At 30.4% G+C, this 19,378-nt stretch overlaps 1 protein-coding gene and 1 long non-coding RNA gene across 3 annotated transcripts; one reads left to right on the forward strand and one right to left on the reverse strand.

Moving 5' to 3' along the window:
• The first annotated feature begins 342 nt into the window (after positions 1-342).
• On the forward strand, positions 343-17,176 carry LOC123899336 (MLO-like protein 1). Its single transcript, XM_045950449.1, has 19 exons — positions 343-571; positions 661-836; positions 944-1,060; positions 1,461-1,515; positions 4,503-4,573; positions 5,705-5,767; positions 9,212-9,294; positions 11,162-11,211; positions 13,187-13,227; positions 13,646-13,891; positions 14,011-14,078; positions 14,203-14,263; positions 14,350-14,388; positions 14,543-14,581; positions 15,315-15,350; positions 15,691-15,729; positions 15,884-15,922; positions 16,072-16,110; positions 16,770-17,176. Exons 1-19 carry the CDS (start codon positions 379-381, stop codon positions 16,836-16,838), a joined length of 1,524 nt encoding a protein of 507 aa, XP_045806405.1. The 5' UTR covers positions 343-378; the 3' UTR covers positions 16,839-17,176.
• LOC123899337 lies at positions 6,191-8,178 on the reverse strand. Of its 2 annotated transcripts, none has more exons than XR_006805568.1 (3): positions 7,831-8,178; positions 6,987-7,145; positions 6,191-6,750 (listed from the first exon to the last, which is right to left on the reverse strand). It is a non-coding gene; the product is annotated as an uncharacterized LOC123899337 (long non-coding RNA). The 2 variants fall into 2 exon arrangements; XR_006805569.1 differs by having other exon boundaries at positions 6,987-7,167.
• Positions 17,177-19,378: the final 2,202 nt, after the last annotated feature.

A 19,378-nucleotide genomic window follows, 5' to 3' on the forward strand; every position in this document is an offset into this window, starting at 1 on the left:
TAATTGTTATAAAATTAAACTATTTATTGCTTAAAATAATACTTTACATATAATGAAAGTCTTGAAATCATGAATAATAGACTAGAAACTAATATTTGCACTAATACTTAAACTAATATATGTATGAGGGACTTACAGTCATCAATAATAAACTCTAAACTAATATTTACATTAATATTTGTACGAATATATATACAAAATGACCTAAAATTATTTATAAAATATTTATTTATTTATTTATTTTAGAAAAAAATTGCACCAAGCCTCGAAGAGGTCCGTCCTTGGCTATATATGATATGAACCATTCTTCTCTTGTTACCAAGACTTTGAGAGAGAGAGAGAGAGAGAGAGAGAGAGAGAGAGAGAGAGAGAGAGAGAATGGGTGATAGATTTGAGAACACGCTCGAGTTCACTCCGACCTGGGTAATGGCAGTCATTTCCGCCGGCTTTGCCTTCATTTCCTACACCGCGTTTAATATTTGTCTGTTTTTTACAACGTTATTCCGCAGCAGCGGCAAGAAACAACACGACCGAAAGATTAGCAAACAAGCTACAAAAAAGATTAGAGACGGTCTGTCTGTCTTTCTTTTATTTATTGTTTAAAAAATCATTAAATTCAATTAAACTAAAATGTTTGTGTACGTGCTGTGTCATCCGCAGAGGCGGTGAGCCAGGCTTTTATTCAAATTATAATGCTTTGTTTTCGAAAATTCCTTACCGAAAGATGCATTCCGCCCGCTATGTTCGACTACATGCTTCCTTGTAGTCTCGAGGATCGCCCCAATCTCGAAGCAGAAGCCCCCGCCCATCCTGAGACCACTTTCTGCTCTCGCAAGGTATGGAACATTTCATATATTTTCTTTCATTTCCAACTCTATATATACTCACTGACTAGTAAATTTCCTTTTTTATCTCTCGATATGTGGTCTTGTTGCTTTTTCAGTTCATGGTTCCTTTAATATCTGTTGAAGCTCTGGAACAGATCCACTTATTTGTTTTCTTCCTCCCCGTGGTGAACATCATATTGTCCGCTACAATCTTTGGTCTTGGACAATTAAGAGTGAGCAGTATTTTTTTTTATATTAAATTAATCATAATAAAATAAGCCTAACTGTATATATATTATGATAAATGATATTTTGACACACTTTTTCTTAAACCAATACATACACAGGGCAGCTTGATAATATTTTACCTCTCCGTCTTCTTTTTCCTTTGGTTTTTCTCTCCTATGTATGTATTGTATAACAAAAGTGTTTCAAAATATCATTCCTCATATATTATTATCATTACTTACGAGAAAATATTTTGTGTACATCCATACGAGTATGTGTATATATATATATATATATATATATATATATATATATATATTGAGAGAAAAAATTGTGTGCAGTTCCACTACACCTGTCATTTTATAATCTGACATTATTATTGTATTTATTATTCTATAATAACAGATGCGTCACTTGAAAACATATGATACAGACCCAAGTCTTGGTCGTTATACAGCGGGTAACTATATATAACTTTTTATCCCTTCTCTCTTTCTTCAATTCTTTTAAGGCCACCGTAAATGTCCCCTAATTACGCTAGTTAAAGAAGTTAAGAGTAATAGTAGTTGAGGACATTGTGGGACAATATGGATCCTCGACAGCAATTTTGTTTGCTGTTATAGTCATTGACCGTTGGATTGACTTTCTCATTTGCAACTGCATGATGCATTTGTATATTTTTTTTGGATACTGCATTTGTGTATTTATAAAACGAAGTTTATGCATCAACCAAAAATAAAACGAAGTTTATGCAATTATGTCTCAACTCTTTGTTCAGTGGGGCATAGTCAATTTTTCATTATAGTACGTTGTTATGTTGTGCATAATGTATTACATAGTTTAAAATATTTACAGAGCATTCAATATTAAATGGATATTTTTTTTTTTTATTAATCCACCAATTTTTAAAGAAATAGATCTGATAATTTAGGGTTAGACCGTACAATAAGTAAAATTATATAAAAACTTATTTCTCAAAATTCTAACTTTAATTCTTCAAATGATTCATCTTATGAGGAACTTTTTACATTAACCAATTGAATTCAATTACTTGATTTAACTATGCTTTTTATCCCTCTAAATATTTAACTTTCCTTTTTAACCTCTCTAATTTTTTCTTTCAAACTTTGGTCTATTTAGAGGGATTAAAAACTTGTTTTCAGATATTAAAAATAAAAGTTGGTATAGTTAGATAAATTAAAAGATTTATTTTACGTCCCAATTAGCATAACTCGGTTGATAGGGAAATTAAAAGATTTTTTTGGTTACGACTAAATTCAAATATACTTTTATAGTGCTATTGTAATTATTTTTGTACAATGCTATTCTAACATACTATTATCATAATTAATTTTGTTTTTGACGAATTATAATTAAAATATAGAACACGAGAATATAACATTAAAATCATACTAAAAGTTTAGTAAAAAAATAAAAAAATCATACTAAGAGTAGTGGTAAAACGTGAAAAAAAAACCGGGCCAAACGGACCCATAATATGCTAGGATCGGGAATCAAGCTTTGATACTCCCAATTTTATTTTACGTCAAAATATTATTTATTATACGGTCAAACCCTAAATTATTAGATCCATTTCTTTAGAAATTGGAGGGTTAATAAAAATAATATATAAAAAATATTTATCCATTTAATATTGAATGCTATGTATAAATTTTAAACTAAAATAATATGTAATAAATTATGCATAACAGCTACTACAATGAAAAATTGACTATGCGTTGAACAAGAGTTGAGGCATAAACTCGTTTTATAAATACACAAGTGCATCGAGCGGTTCCAAATGAGAAAGTCGATCCAACAGTTAATGACTATAGCAGTAGAGATGACAATAAGCAAAACTCACCATGCTTATTTATATGAGTGGGGTGCGGAGCATTTTGATTGTATTTTTAGGTAGTATTTTGGGGTAGATTTCCAGTTTAACTATCATTGATTTCTAATTTCTCTAACTGTATTTTGGTTGTGTATTTGGATCGAGTACGTACCAGCTGTACTGATTTTACTATAGTGAATTGAGTATCTCTTATATTTTTTTGAAAAATAGTAGTTAATTTGGTACTAAAAACGATGTTTTTGAAAAATATTAAAGTTGAATTTACCACTTTCCAAAGCAATATTCCTATATGATTTTAAAATCAATTTTATAAATACTTCATCCGTCCTAAATTATAAGCGAAAATTGGTCAAACAAAGTTGATGTACTCCCTCCGTCCCAAAATATAAGCAAAAATTGGTCAATGAAAGTTGATGTATTTGGTTTAAAATTTAGTCCAGATACATTCACTTTTGTTGACCTCCTTTTGCTTATATTTTGGGACGGAGTAGTATTTGGTTAAAAAATTGGACCAAATACATCAACTTTATTTGACCAATTTTCCCTTATATTTTGAGACAGAGAAAGTACAGTACACTCTTTAGTACGGTATTACTTTTTCTAATTAGTTGTCCGGTCTTTTTGTTATCAATACTTACATTTAAATGAGTATATCTAGAGTTGTCTTAAACACTTTGAAGATCTAGAGTTGTTTTAAACACTTTAAAAATGGGTCCCTAATAAAAAAAATGCAGTTTTTATAATTTAAAATTATTATATTTTCACCAATGAAGCACAAACTCAAACTACTTTATTTAAATTGTAAATAACATTTCAATACAATTTCAAGCTAATAGAAAGAAGAAAAAAAAAGAGTGAAAGGTGTTGAAATGAGAATTGCAGAGCAGATGTTCTTTTCTCTCCAATTAAGTAAATGAAGGAACTATTTTCTCCGGTACTTTTTATAAAAAACAATTTTTAAAAAAAAAATTATAAATAGTTATCTTTATTTAATATTCCTGTAAATTTAGATGTATTCCTTGAATACCCCTATTTAATCACTCTTAATTCCACAAACTTAATTTTAAGATTTTCTCATAATAAATAAGGATACAAATTAAATTAAATATTTAATACACTTAAACATTGGTCAAAGTTTTTTATAAGAAGAACTAATTTTTTTTCACTTTTATTTCTTATAAAAATGACCGGAACGAGTATTTGTACAGCCAAATAACTGACCATTTGTGGTTGCCTTTTCCGTTTAAGGGTTTTTTGTGGTTGTTGATGGCGGACGACTGAAGGCAAAGGTTCGGCGACCTTAATTAGGGTGTTTGGTACCACTATTAATAATAAATACAGTAATTAATAAGATAAATAAATAAAATGAAATAACAATTTTAAAAAGTAAAAAAGATATTTTGTTGATTCAATATTATATTGTTTTTAAAATAATGGGTGTATGAATTCATGGAGAGTGTCTATGAAATTTCCCTTTTGTTAATTAATCTGTCCAACCCTCAAACCCATCAAAAGAATTGTAAATCATATATTTCTCATTTTACTCTTTCCTCACTACTTCTTGCCTGCATTTCGCTTTCTCTTCATTGCAGCTATGACAAACAACTTGAGAAATTTCAAAGATGCACGCGATGGTCGCCGTTTCCGTTTAAGGGTTTTTTGTGTAAGTTAATTACCAATTTTTTAATGCTCTAGAATTAGAATTTTGAAAACGGAATATATACGCTTGTGATGGTAAATTTGTTAGTAAGAGTCATTTAAAGATTTAAATATTATGACTTTATTATACTATGAAATTTTATTTTATTTTTATTTACAATGGAGCTGAGGATTGAACACAAAACCTCTAGCATACTACTTAAATTTTTCACCACTAAAACAAACCTAACGACTTATGAAATTCTGTAAGAGAGTAAGAAAACATACCTAATTTATGATATAAATTTCCTTTAATGTTCTTGATTCTTTTATGCAATTGTTTTTATCTTTCTACCGTCTATTTTTTTTGTTGTTGTATTCTTGTAGGTGTCATTTTTTGAGAAAGTGAACCATAAATGTAATTATAAAAAAGCACATTCACGGTTCACTTTCTCCAAAAAAAAAAATATTTATATCAACAAAAATACAAGAAAAAGATAGATGGCAGAAAGACGAAAATAATTGCATAAAAGAATCAAGAATATTAAAGGAAATTGATATCATAAATTAGAGTATATTTTCTTACTCTCTTAGAGAGATTCATAGGATAATAAGAGTCATAATGTTTAAATCTTTAAATGAATTTTACTAATAAATTTATCATTACAAGCGTATATGTTTCAAATAAGTGGTACATCCCTCTCCCCTCCCCTCCCCTTTCTCATAAATGATAAAGCACAATATTTTTTTTTATCAATTAGTAAAAATAATCATTGATCTCTTTTTAATATACATGTGGAATATAATAAAACAGATAATTTTTTATGAACATTTTTATGCAAGTATTGTTTCACAATTAAATACCGAAAACTTCAACTCATTTGGTACATGTAAATATTATTTTAAAGTACGAGTTTAATTTTTTATTGATCAACTTTGTACTTATTACAACTCCAATTTTTATATATAAAATATTTTTTGTATTTAATTTATATATTATAATTTTTTAGCGTCTCACCTAAATTTTTTTTCCTAGCTCTGCGGATGATATTACAAAAGATCGATACAAAAGTCTTATCTATTAAGTGAGGTTCTATATATGCCATGATTTTCTTTAACTTTTTATTTTTACTAATCCTTTTTATACTTCTTTCAGAGATCTATTTTAGTTTTTGTGACACCATCAGATTATAGGATATTAAAATATGGTTTCGGTGAGGTAACACTACAACATTTTTGCTTTTCAACAACAGTTAAAAATTGTAGCCTAAACTATGAAAAATGTTGCCTATCTCTTTAGGCGACAGTTTTCACCTGTTTTGTAAGCGAGCGTTACCTATAGTCTTAGGTAACAGTTTTTTTGCTTTTTGGGCACATTATTTAAAACTGTCGCCTAAGTTGCGGGGAAAAGGGAACAGTTTTACAACGAATCTAAGGCAACAATTTCTACATGTTGCCATTGATGTTAACAGTCTGGACCCGTTTCCTAAACATTAAACTAAGGGAACAATTTTTGAGTGTAGCCAAAACTTAAATGCAACGGTTTTTAACGGTATCAATATAATATAGACAACATTTTTATTTTAGATATTTTTTGTCTGTAAAATTAAATGGCAAAGTTCTAATACTAATTAAACATTTCTTCAGTAATGTTTAATCCATTATTTTACAAATAGAATCATAATCACAATTAAATTTCAAACAATATCTTACAAAGTCTTTACAAGATATAAGTGTCTCACCCAAGCAATACATGATCAAAGACTAACATCCTAAATGTGTTACATTCTGACAAAACATTAAGCAACCATATCCTAACTAGGACACACCATTAGAAGGATATTATGGCTGCCTAGCCCTAAGAACCATTTATAAAACCATACATAAGGCATAGAAAGAGACTAAGGCTCCCACAAACTTCCATGAGTCAATATTCGAGAATATCAACTTCACAACATTAGAACTGTTACCACGGCATCATGACAGCAACATCAGCACCACACCAGAAGAAACTTTCGACTAAATTTTTATGAAAAAATCGAAGTGTCACAAAGGGGTTGGTGGTCTTCCCTCATCATCGAGTAGAATTAGCTTTTGTATATTCTTCTAGTTCTACTGATATTTATGTAGCTCCATCTCCTCATCAAGTAGAGAAGCAACTCTTACCTATTCTCCTAGTTCTACCAAAATTTATGTTGCTCTCTGAAAATCATTTCAAAATCAAATGTTAGCAATTAAATCAACCTCTGACCGAAAAAAAAAACATAAACGGGATAGTATTATTCGTTATCATTGAAATCTAAATATATGATAATAAGAGTATGCACATATGTCTTACATATATCTTACAATGTAAGCCATAAAATTCTTTATTCAAAGCTTTTCAAATATGCATTTTAAAGTCCAAGACAAAATGAAATAGAATTGTTAAGGCATACCTCACACTATTGATATGAGTATTGCAAATGAAATTTGTACTCACACGAGTCACACATGTCTTGCTACAACACTAGTCTTCTCATGTTCCTTGTTTTGGGAAAGCCAATTTCCAGAAGAACCACTACTTGAAGAATGCTCTCTTTCCACAATCATCGTCTCTTAAATTACAGGAATTAAAAGCTAAATAAGTTAAAAGCAAAAGGATCAATACTATGTAAAAGATATCACAGTCCCAACAAGAACTAATTCATAAATTAAAATATTAAAAACTGAATACCTATATCAGAACTAAATTATTAAAATTAATGCATAAGAATGTCCTTAAAGTAAAGACTCCAGAAATTAACTACTCTACCTAGATAAAGAGTTAGTTAACTCATCTTTGGCATGTTTATTTTCAATAAAAAATAAAAATATAACCATTCAGTACAGAAGTTCATCATAGAATTATTTTATACCACACCAAACTAGAGGCATATATGAACATCAACTATCTATCAGAGGATGAGGTCCAATAAAGTGTGCTAAGTTTTCAAAAAATCCAATTTGCATATCATTTATCACTATCCATTTTAACACGCATATGAAAGGGTGTCTATGTTGTTTCAACATGAGCAACATCAACTCTCTACCAATATAAAGGCCATCGCCTACACACAAATCATGATACCATTTTCGTTTTACCTACAAAACAAATCATAAAACCTTGTTCTTACTAACATAATAATAAACCTTCAACAAGAATAAGACACATACTACATAAATTTTGATATGTCAATTATTTCTATAACCAGAAACAAAACATCAAAAAAATCAGAGTGGGTAAAGGGAAACTGAACTAACCTTTGAATATAGAAGGGTCAAGTGCGAAACTGAGTTGTTGCATGTGTGGTCTCAAATCTTCGAAGGCAACATGAGTCGAACGGTAAGGATGTCGCAAATTGGAAGCTGCAGTGGGAAGTTCTTGACGGCACTACAATCTCGACGGTGCTCAGAAGGGTTCACGATGGCAGGGGAATCGGAAGCGTTCGCGAAATCAGAACTCGCTGTCGTTCTCTGTCTCGACAAAGATTTCAGTCCCGATGAAGGGTTCTCACCGCGCCGCCTCTCGTGGTTTCATCTCGAAGCTTCTCTCAATGTCAATCTGAAAAGGGGTTAGGGTTTTCCAATTGGCAAAAAAAGGTTTTCTCGTTTTTGTTTTTGAACCGAGAGATATAACATAAAAATAAAAAATAATTCATAAATCAATTTTATTTTAATTAATATTATTATTAAAAATAAAATAGTATGTTTTGGTTCTCTCCGATGATTTAACCAATACATTAAGTTCAAGTGGTGTTAACAAGCTCCCTTAGGATAAACTAATCAAGAGAATCCGAGTTTAATTTTTTGTTTTATATTCACATCTTAATCAAGGTTATTTTTATAATGAAGAACAAATATATTAAATATACAATAAAAATAAAAATTGCAATTTTGCTTTGATTGTTATAATAAATTAGTTTAAAGACTCGTGCATTCGCACGGGTCTACTGATTTTTATTAGAAAGGATATAAAACTTGCAACGTGGTTAAAACTAATAAGGATAAATTAGGAAATTTGGTGGTAATGAATTTTAATATATTATAGTAATAGATTAGTAATAGAAGATACATTATTATTATTATACTTTTTTTTAGCAGGTAATATTATTATTTTTTGGTACAATTATTAATAATATTATTATATTAACGTCATCAAAAAATAAAAACTAAAAACTTGAGAGGGAAACCAATTGAGTCAAAAAAGTGAAAGAGGGAAGCCACCGCAAAACAATTCATGTGTTGAATTTTAATTGTAACAATTGATAAATGTAGCCTTTTATTAAAAGTAGTGTAACTGTTCAAAACTGTTCCTAGAGATGGTTAAGGGAACAGTTATCACCTATTGCCAAAACAATGTCAAAGCGACGCTTGAAAACCGTTTCCAGTAAGATTTTAGGGAACAATTCTCTCATGTTGCGAAAACTTATATGGTAATAGTCATAAATTGTTGCCTATACCATTTTTAGAGTACAGTTTACATGGGTTGCAACAAACAGTGTTGCCAGAAGCAACAAATGTTGTAGTGTAAGGTTCTGTTGTACCATATTTGTTCTCAAATAATCAATCTCTCAGTTCGCTTTTATCCGGTTGCTCCAATAAACGAATCACGCATACATCATTTTCTATGTCTTTCTTGTAGTTGCTTGATACCGCATGGGAAAATTTTGAGCACCAACTGAGACATGCTCATGAAGACTTTTTCATGGAAATTGCTGGCATAAGGTAAGAGCATCAATATCCATATAACACCCATCTTTAAATCGATCATCTAAATTTTTTTATATTATTTGACACTTTGCAATTATTTAAACAATACAACTACTCATTTATTAAATATCCATATAATATAACTCATAAAAACTCTAAAATAAATCTCAATAGACCCCACAATATTCCACATAATGCAATGGCACTATGGCACTAAAAGAATATAATGCAATGGCACTATGGCACTAAAAGAATAAAATAGACGGACAGAAGAGCGTTTGATAATGTAAGAACATTTTTGAAAAGATAATTATTATAAAGAACACTCGATATTAGGCCTCGATATTGGTTGGATTCTGAGACATGGGTGGTTACATATTGTAAAGAACACTCGATATTAGGCCTCGATATTGGTGCTCTAAGTGCTTCCGTAGAATAACTTTGTTAAACATAATTGTTGGTTCTATGCGTTGAAATATGATTCACATTTTTAGATGTATTTAGAGACCAAGTTTAGCATGCACAAGCTCTTTATGTTGTGCATGGTAGATAAGTAGTCATTTATATTATAATGAATACGAATTTTATAAAATTCATCGTTGAATTGAAAATTTATATCGTATAAATTATCTATAAAGTTTTTGAAAAAAGTTGAAAATCATTTGATATATCTTATTGAGACTCATCAAAATTAACGGTTTATGAACTTTTATTAAATACCGTTAATTTTGATTGGTCTCAATAACATATCAAATGATTTTCAAATATTTTCAAAATTTTTATGGATAATATATATAATATAAATTTTCAATCCAATGGTGAATTTTATAAAATTCGTATTCGTTATAATATAAATGACTACTTGTCCACCATGCACATGAAAAATTCTTAGGTGAGTACTCACCTAAACATTAATGGTTAGACACAACCAATAATAATTTTACAACTCATTAATATATTAAATAATTATAAGTAAATAATAGAGTATTAATAAAAACAAATCTTAACCAAATCTTGGAAAATAGGGAAATAATGAAACTCATGTACCAGATTATTTGTTTTTGCGCCATATTTTGAGTAATTTGTTTTTGCCCCAGATTTTTAGTATCATATATTCATCTCAATTTGTATGTGTTAGGTGGGGTGACACAAGAAAATTGAATTAATTTACGGTTGAATTAAATGAAATAAAAAAGAAATATATATATATATATATATATATATATATATAATTAATATTTAGAACTACTCTAAAAGTCTAAAACCTACTTTGAATGCATGTTCTTGATACAAGTTGTATGCATCATCCTTATTATTCACAACTTGACCAAGAAAAATTTCTTTAGAGCCATCATTTTCCATATTTTTCCTACAAATAATATAAATGTATTTTAAATGGCATGAAAGAAAATAGATATATAATTCTATAATTAAAAAATATATGTACGGTTTATAAACATAAAAAAGAAAAAGAAAATAATATGGATTCAACTAAAAAAGAAGATTACTAATGTATAATTATATTTAAGCATTTTATTATATGCAATGTCGATAATATTGAGGCTTCACCATATTATATCTCTCCTTTTATAATAAGTTTGATTACTAATGTATTGCCTATTGTCCATGATGCGAAATATTCTACTGCAAGTCCTCACACTACTTGCTAATTGCTACTATCTTTTAACACTATCTAAATCCTTCTACACTATCCAAGTCCAACAACATTCTGAATTAAAACCAACACCTCAAATACTAACACACTATATGCATACTCACATGTATTATGTAGTTGTCAAGAATACTTTATTTTTTATCATCTCACTGCATTAAGTTGTTGATTCATGTAATAGCAATTCTAATTATATTTTCATGGTTGCAGTTTGAATCTTTGGGTCTTTGCGTTCTTCTACCTGTTGCTAAATGTCCATGGTATGCTTTGAGACACACAGCTATATGACTCATTATAAAATATATTGCATGTCATTTTTTAATAAATCATATTTTCATGTCATCATTTAATTGGCTCTTAGAACATCTACAATGGAAAGGCTTTGTCTAACATGCACCACTGCATGGTGCACAAGTTTTCAATATTTTTATAACGGATACAAATTTTACAAAATTTACTGTTGGATACAAAATTTATATCGTTTAAATCTTCTATACATATTTTAAATTTTTTTGAAAATCATTTGATATGTTATTGTGACCCATCAAGATTAACGGTATTCAATAAAAATCCATAAACCGTTAATTTTGATGGGTCTCAATAACATATCAAATGATTTTCAATTATTTTGTAAAAAATTTATGGATGATCTATATGATATAAACTTTCAATCAAAATGTGGATTTTGTAAAATTCGTATTCGTTATAGTGTTTTCGGTAACTTGTGCATTGTGCACAACTTGAGAGTTTGTGCACCATAGACTTTGTCGGAAAGGAAAAATCCAATATTTTGAGTGCTTAAGTGGATTCTAGGTGATTGTCAAAAAAAAAAAGTGGATTCTAGGTGTGCACATCATTCATTTGTAATTTTTTAATAATGATATATAATAAGCTGTTGTACCGGGCAAAATATCAGGGTACCATTTACTTAAGTCCAACACGCCTAATTGGGCCACTCGCTCATCACCTCTCTACTCCATAATTAATCAACTACTCCCTCCATTAACTCCTCCAAGGCCTATATATAAGTCTCTCATCACAACAAGGAAGATACGTTTAAAACTCATACCGTCATACATACAGAAAAACCAAGATACTCATGGAAGGAAGAATCATCTACTACGGAATACACCCCCATACTTTTTGGCAGGAACAACTGTCAATTCTTCAATCTTGCACCTCCAAATAGGACTCACTTATAATTTTATATCATCTATCAATAACTATATATCACTACTATATTTCAATTTTTTAATATTAAAAAGTGTGGGTCTCATGAAGAGAGAGCTTATTTGAATACCTCTTCTCAATAAGTACCAATTTTCTTTTCGCTTTAATGATAGTACCTAATAAGAATCACTTCTTATAAAAATAGGTACTACCATTGGAGATAGTCTTACATGGGTAACAAGTGGGATCTGGATTTCCTGCGGTGCATTTTGCAAGCAGTTTCACACGATTTTGGATCTCGGTTGTTTGCAATCTGAACCAGTCGTTTATGATCGGACGGCTGAAATCCAAAACCGCGTGAAACTGCATGCAAAATGCACCGCAGGAAATCCAGATCCATAACAAGTGTAACTGGATGCTTCTGGCATCCAAATTAAAAGTCCTATTTTACATTTGTTCTCTGTTTGTTAAAATTAAGATATAAGTTAGTTGATAACCGAAAAACTAGTAAAATGAAATTAAAGTGTTTAGTAAATTTAACTTTTGTATTCATAAAATAACATAAAAGTACATGGTTATTTTTATGTGAGTGGTAGTTATTTTTGTGAGTGGATAGTTTTTTTAAAATAATAAGATTAAAATTGGAATAAAATATAAAAAGTTATAAGCTCAAACGTTACTTTTTTTTTTTTTGAAAGATAAATTGTTAGTTGTTAGTATATTGCAATTTTAGTTTTCTCTTTGCCAGGGACTTGAGCCCTGGACCTCTAACTCCTTATCATTTAGCTAAACTAGCTTAACCAATTGAGCTACCCATTCCACACAAGCTCAAACGCTACTTGAAATAATGACATGATTGAAGTAGATTATATTTTTATTTTTCGCTGTTTAACAACACTTTCTGTGATGATAAAGGAAGAGAATCTTCGAATTTTTGTGAATTGGCTATGAGTTTCAAGCATGATGGCCATTTTTGTACAAGGACCCGTTGAACTAATAATTTCTTTTGGTTTTGCTTGTTTTTTTTTTTAATCTCACAATTAAGATATTGCTTTACTCTTTCAGGTTGGCCTGTAAATTTCTGGGTTGCTTTAATTCCTATTATTGTAAGTATTTTTGTTCATTTCTATGGTCACACAATCTATTTACGTACACACGCATAAATGAAAATGTATGAAGGAGAAAATAAGATAATTAAATAATATGTACTCTTATGAAATAATTAAATGATATCTATTTTATGAGTGTATGCCTAAATGACATTGCTATTTATTTTGTATTGGAATTTCTCTTTATAGTTTTTTTCAGTTATGATTATTACTCTTGGTTATAGAAGAGTCACAGTGTTGTTCTTTCTTTCTATCTATCACTTATGGTTTCTTGTTAACCTTGTTTGCAGATGGCATGTTTGTCTACTTGCCTAATTTTTTCATGCAAATTGATGTGTTAATACTTAACAACCCTTAAATTCTGAATATCCTTTATTTATTTATTTCTTTCTGGTCCTTGTATTTTGTATTTCAGCCTTTAATTTTGACGGGAGCTATTCTGAAGCACATAGTAACCCAACTAGCTCTTGAAATATCTGAAGATCATGCAAGAATAATTAATGCTGATCCGCTTATGCGGTTACCAAATGCGGAAATTATACCAACTATACCGGACGAATATAAGACATATTGGTTTAATTGTCCCCACTTCGTTCTCCCCTTGGTTCACTTTATCGTTTTCCAAACTTCTATTGAGATGGCATCTTTTTTGTGGATAGGGGTAAGCAAATTCTTACTTTATCATTTTACTTATTCTTCTTTTCATTTTCACAAGGTCATATTGTGACAGGGTTTAGAGGAGTTTTGAATATCATAATCTATTTTGTATTGTATTCTCAGCTTACATATGGATTTAAATCCTGTATGATGAAACAACTTTATTACCTTCTTCTAAAGCTCATTATTGGGTAACTGCAATACTTCTCTTTTCTTTTGAGCATTTATATATGATTTCTTTCTTGTAAATTCTGAAGTCTCAACCCCCCAATCTTTTTTTTCTCTTGGTTTTCGTCCCTCTGTGTTGGGGTTTAGGGTATTTAATCTGGGACTGTGTGGCTACAGCACCCTACCACTATATACAATTGTTACACAGGTACCAATACCATTACATACGTAAACTATTCAAACTGAAACGCATATTTATTTTCTGAATTGAATTTTGTTATTTTCTCAATGCAGAATCAGAGGATATCTAGACAACCTGAATTTAATCAGCAGGTATTGGATTATGTTATTGAAGAGTACTGTGTGAAGAATGATATGATAGATGTGATATAATATGATATGTTGGTGTGAGAAAATTTGGAGTGTCTATCATTGCTCTTTCTCATATTTATTTTCACAATTGAATTTCGTTATTTTCTCAATGCAGCCGGAAGCCCACGGGGATCCTAATCCGATTAACCTTGAGGTATTGGATTATGTTATTGAAGAGTACTGTGTGAAGAATGATATGATAGATGTGATATAATATGATATGTTGGTGTGAGAAAATTTGGAGTGTCTATCATTGCTCTTTCTCATATTTATTTTCACAATTGAATTTCGTTATTTTCTCAATGCAGCCGGAAGCCCACGGGGATCCTAATCCGATTAACCCGCAGGTATTGGATTATGTTATTGAAGAGTACTGTGTGAAGAATGATATGATAGATGTGATATAATATGATATGTTGGTGTGAGAAAATTTGGAGTGTCTATCATTGCTCTTTCTCATATTTATTTTCACAATTGAATTTCGTTATTTTCTCAATGCAGCCGGAAGCCCACGGGGATCCTAATCCGATTAACCTTGAGGTATTGGATTATGTTATTGAAGAGTACTGTGTGAAGAATGATATGATAGATGTGATATAATATGATATGTTGGTGTGAGAAAATTTGGAGTGTCTATCATTGCTCTTTCTCATATTTATTTTCACAATTGAATTTCGTTATTTTCTCAATGCAGCCGGAAGCCCACGGGGATCCTAATCCGATTAACCTTGAGGTATTGGATTATGTTATTGAAGAGTACTGTGTGAAGAATGATATGATAGATGTGATATAATATGATATGTTGGTGTGAGAAAATTTGGAGTGTCTATCATTGCTCTTTCTCATATTTATTTTCACAATTGAATTTCGTTATTTTCTCAATGCAGAATCGGAGTAGAATGCGACTTGGATCAAACCCGGAGGTATTGAATTATGTTATTTAAGAGTACCGTGAAAAATGATATGATAGATGTGATATGATACGTTGGTGTGAGGAAATTTGGAGTCTCTATCATCGCTCTTTCTCATATTTATTTTATGAATTTAATTTTGTTATTTTCTCAATGCAAATGGAACTCCAGGTGGAACTTACTCAGATTAACCGGCGGGTATTGAATTATGTTATTGAAGAGTACTGTTTGAAGAATGAAATGATAGATGTGATATAATATGATATGTTGGTGTGAGAAAATTTGGAGTGTCTATCATTTCTCTTTCTCATATTTATTTTCACAATTGAATTTCGTTATTTTCTCAATGCAGCCGGAACTCCAGGTGGAACTTAATCTGATTAACCCGCAGGTATTGGATTATGTTATTGAAGAGTACTGTGTGAAGAATGATATGATAGATGGGATATAATATGATATGTTGGTGTGAGAAAATTTGGAGTGGCTATCATTGCTCTTTCTCATATTTATTTTCACAATTGAATTTCGTTATTTTCTCAATGCAGCCGGAAGCCCACGGGGATCCTATTCATATTAACGAGCAGGTATTGGATTATGTTATTGAAGAGTACTGTGTGAAGAATTATATGATAGATGTTATATGATATGTTGGTGTGAGGAAATTTGGAGTGTCTATCATCGCTCTTTCTCATATTTATTTTCACAATTGAATTTCGTTATTTTCTCAATGCAGCTGGCACTCAACGTGGATCCTGACCAGAATATTCGACAGGTATTGGATTATGTTATTAAAGAGTACCTTGTGAAGAATGATATGATAGATGTGATATGATATGTTGGTGTGAGGAAATTTGGAGTGTCTTGTTGGCGCAACAAAAGATCAAAACTCACTTTAGTTTTGATGCACACACTACACATACACACACTACTACTGGCTCAGGGCAAGCCTATGAGCATCAATCAGAAAACAACATAAAATTGAAAATAGCAAAAGGAAGAAGAAGATGAATGAATGAATGAATGAATATTCACAACTGACATAGAGAGAAAAGGAGAGTTTTATTCATCCACTTTGGGGCACAAAAGAAAGTTACAATCACTAATGAATGCACACTATGCATTTATAGACTTTGCTTGACACACCAAACAATCACATACACAAAAATTGAAAACTAACTATAACAACTCTCCAACTAACTCTAAAACACATCTAACAAACTAATTGAGTTTGTTAGCTTCACTAACTAACAAAACTAACCAATTACTTGACACCTAAGCAAGTGGTTACAACTAACTTTTTAGTTACTTACACAACAAGTAACAACTTTAGAGATATGAATTACACAATGAATTTATAAAATTCAACATGTCTATCATCGTTTTTTCCTATATTTAATTTCTAAATTGAATTTTGTTATTTTCTCAATGCAGGTGGGCCCTGGTGATCAGTTTAACTATGGGGCATTTAATTTTGTTCGTGAAGAGTACCATGAAGAATGATATGATAGATGTGATATGATATCTTGGTTGGAGGAAATTTGGAGTGTTTATCATCGCTCTTTCCCAGATATTTGTGTGGCTGCTTTGTACCTCCGCTCTTCAGGTTCGTAATGCAGTGGTTGTGTTGATTTTGCCTTCAGGTGGTTGCAGTACCAGGGGTTTTGTGTGTTGTTGTTTACTATTTAGTAGCAGTGCTATTTTGAATTTTCTGTCTGCTTTGGTTCTTTTGCCTTGTATGTTTTTGTGGTTTGGTTGTGTTTCTGGTGTTTGTTTGTATATTGCTTGTGCTACTTTGTATGGGGACATGCTTTATTAATAAAGTTTCTATTTCAGAAAAAGAAAAAAGGATAATCATACTAGTCAGCTAAGCTATGTTTGTAAGTTAGATGATTTGGAGACCTAAGTCTATTTTGATATGTATTTGAGATTTTAAATTTTTGAAAGAATTGATATGATTTTAAATTGTAATCATCTGTATCCATAATTGCGACCGTATTGTTGATGTAGCAGTCACTGCATCACACATCAATTACAAAGTGTGATCTTCAATTATCCTTATGTTTCCGCCTAAAGGACAATGCGAATGCAATAAATACGAGCGCCGCCTATTGTATTTAATACTACAGTATTAGGTGGCTTCTAGGGTGAGGGATCTATTAAGTCCCTCACCGGTGAGGCACTAAAATAATACCATCGGATCTAATTAACGGTTTAGATTTTATAGAAATTAAAATAAGAACTCCTACTCATATTTACACACAATCCTAACTCTATCTCTTCCCCCATATGCATCATGGTCCGCTCACAAAATCTGTAGAAAATTGTTTCTCTCTCCAAGCAACGCATACAGCACCGATCAAAATTGTGTTGGGCAAGCTTCTTACATATCAACAACCCCCTGTTGTTTTTTCTAATTATTCAAAAAAGAAAGAAAAAAAACATGTTTGTTCTTTGCAAAGTTTTCATGGTTGTACCAGAGGTGCACTACCTAGATTCAAAAGTTCAAACACAGTTAGAAAAATTGATAGAATAAAAAGACATCAACTACACTGATTCTTTTTTCCATGTTCTTGTTATTGGTTTTGTTAATAAAGTGTTTAAATGACGAAATTCAAAGACCATTATTGATTATCCTTTGCATTAAAGTTAATTTTTACAATTTTATCATAAAAACTAAACTGCCAATTGAGTCACACCTTAGAGAATAGAAAACAATTTTGTAACAAGGTGGTCACCATTAATATAATTTATGCTTCCACATAGCCGAAAAAGATAATGTTCAGGCGGTGGTGAAGAGATAAAGGAACACGGTGAAAGAAAACATGCAGGAAAGGTAGAGAATGAGATCCGTGAGAGAGAGTGAAAAATTGTGTGCGGCGATGAATTATTAGATCAAGTAGGCCTAATCAATCTGATGGTTAAAATAAATGGTACACCGGTGAGGGACTTAACAGATCCCTCATTCTAGAATCCACCATTTAAACAAGGGTTAAATATATTTTTTAGTCCATATATTTTAGGGAATTTTGATAAATAGTCCCTAAATTTTGATAAATAGTTTCTCTAAATTTTGGGTGACTAGGCTAACGGCAGACGCCACGTAGGATGACAGATAGTTTTAATATCAAATGTTGTTTGATTCGTCTCGATGAGTATTGTTAAAATATCAAATTTTTATAATTTTTACTATTATACAATTAAAAATATTAATCGTCAAAGTTATACATCGGCATGCGTGAAACAGTTAACCATGTCAATCAGATTGGGACAGAGGGAGTAAAACAAAAATTTGACTTTTAAAGTGTTTAGAATAATAAAATAAAAATAATAATTATGATATATTTAATATATGCGATATGTTATATTATTTAATATGAATCAATTTTACAAAATTAATTTATTTAAAATAAATTATTCTAAGCCGCATAAGCAAACATACACTTTAACTTTGATATTGGGCTAAAGTGATTAACGAACTCCCTCTAGGACGAATCGTTCGGGAGAATTTGAGTTCAATTCATAGTAAAAATAATTATTAGTTAGACTTTACTCATCTTCAGGCTAAACTTTGAATTATCAAATCCCTTTCCCTCAATAACTAGAGGGTTAATGCAAAATAAATAAATTATGTACTAAAGTGATTATATTGAAAACAAGAAAAAAATCTATAATTTATTTTATTTTAAATTTTTTTAATGAAAGTTTTTACAAGAAACTTTTAATTTATCTTATTTTTAATTTTCTAAAATTATTTTTTTACGAACTTTAGTTTATTTAAATTTAATTTATTTATAAGACCATGTACAATGGTTTCAACACCAAAATACATTCAACACCCACTTTTTCACTCCACATCATTTTCTCTTTCTTCCACCTAATCATTCAACACACATTCAAGTTTTACCCTCTCCAATGGTTTTTCTATTCAACACCCTACCCCACCACTTTCTCTACCCCACCACTTTCTATTTCATATTCTTATTTAAATTTAAATTTTTGTTTTTATGATTAAATAAAATTATAATTATCGATTAAAATTA

Source organism: Trifolium pratense, linkage group LG7 (assembly GCF_020283565.1).
Source record: "Trifolium pratense cultivar HEN17-A07 linkage group LG7, ARS_RC_1.1, whole genome shotgun sequence".
In the NCBI taxonomy this organism is placed as follows: domain Eukaryota; kingdom Viridiplantae; phylum Streptophyta; class Magnoliopsida; order Fabales; family Fabaceae; genus Trifolium; species Trifolium pratense.

Excerpts from the sequence above, each read along its gene's own strand:
- LOC123899336 (XM_045950449.1), top strand. The coding sequence starts at position 379 with ATGGGTGATAGATTTGAGAACACGCTCGAGTTCACTCCGACCTGGGTA. Across the intron at positions 1,061-1,460 it reads TTGGTCTTGGACAATTAAGA|ATGCGTCACTTGAAAACATA; the intron begins GTGAGCAGTATT and ends CTATAATAACAG. Across the intron at positions 4,574-5,704 it reads TCCGTTTAAGGGTTTTTTGT|AGATCTATTTTAGTTTTTGT; the intron begins GTAAGTTAATTA and ends TACTTCTTTCAG.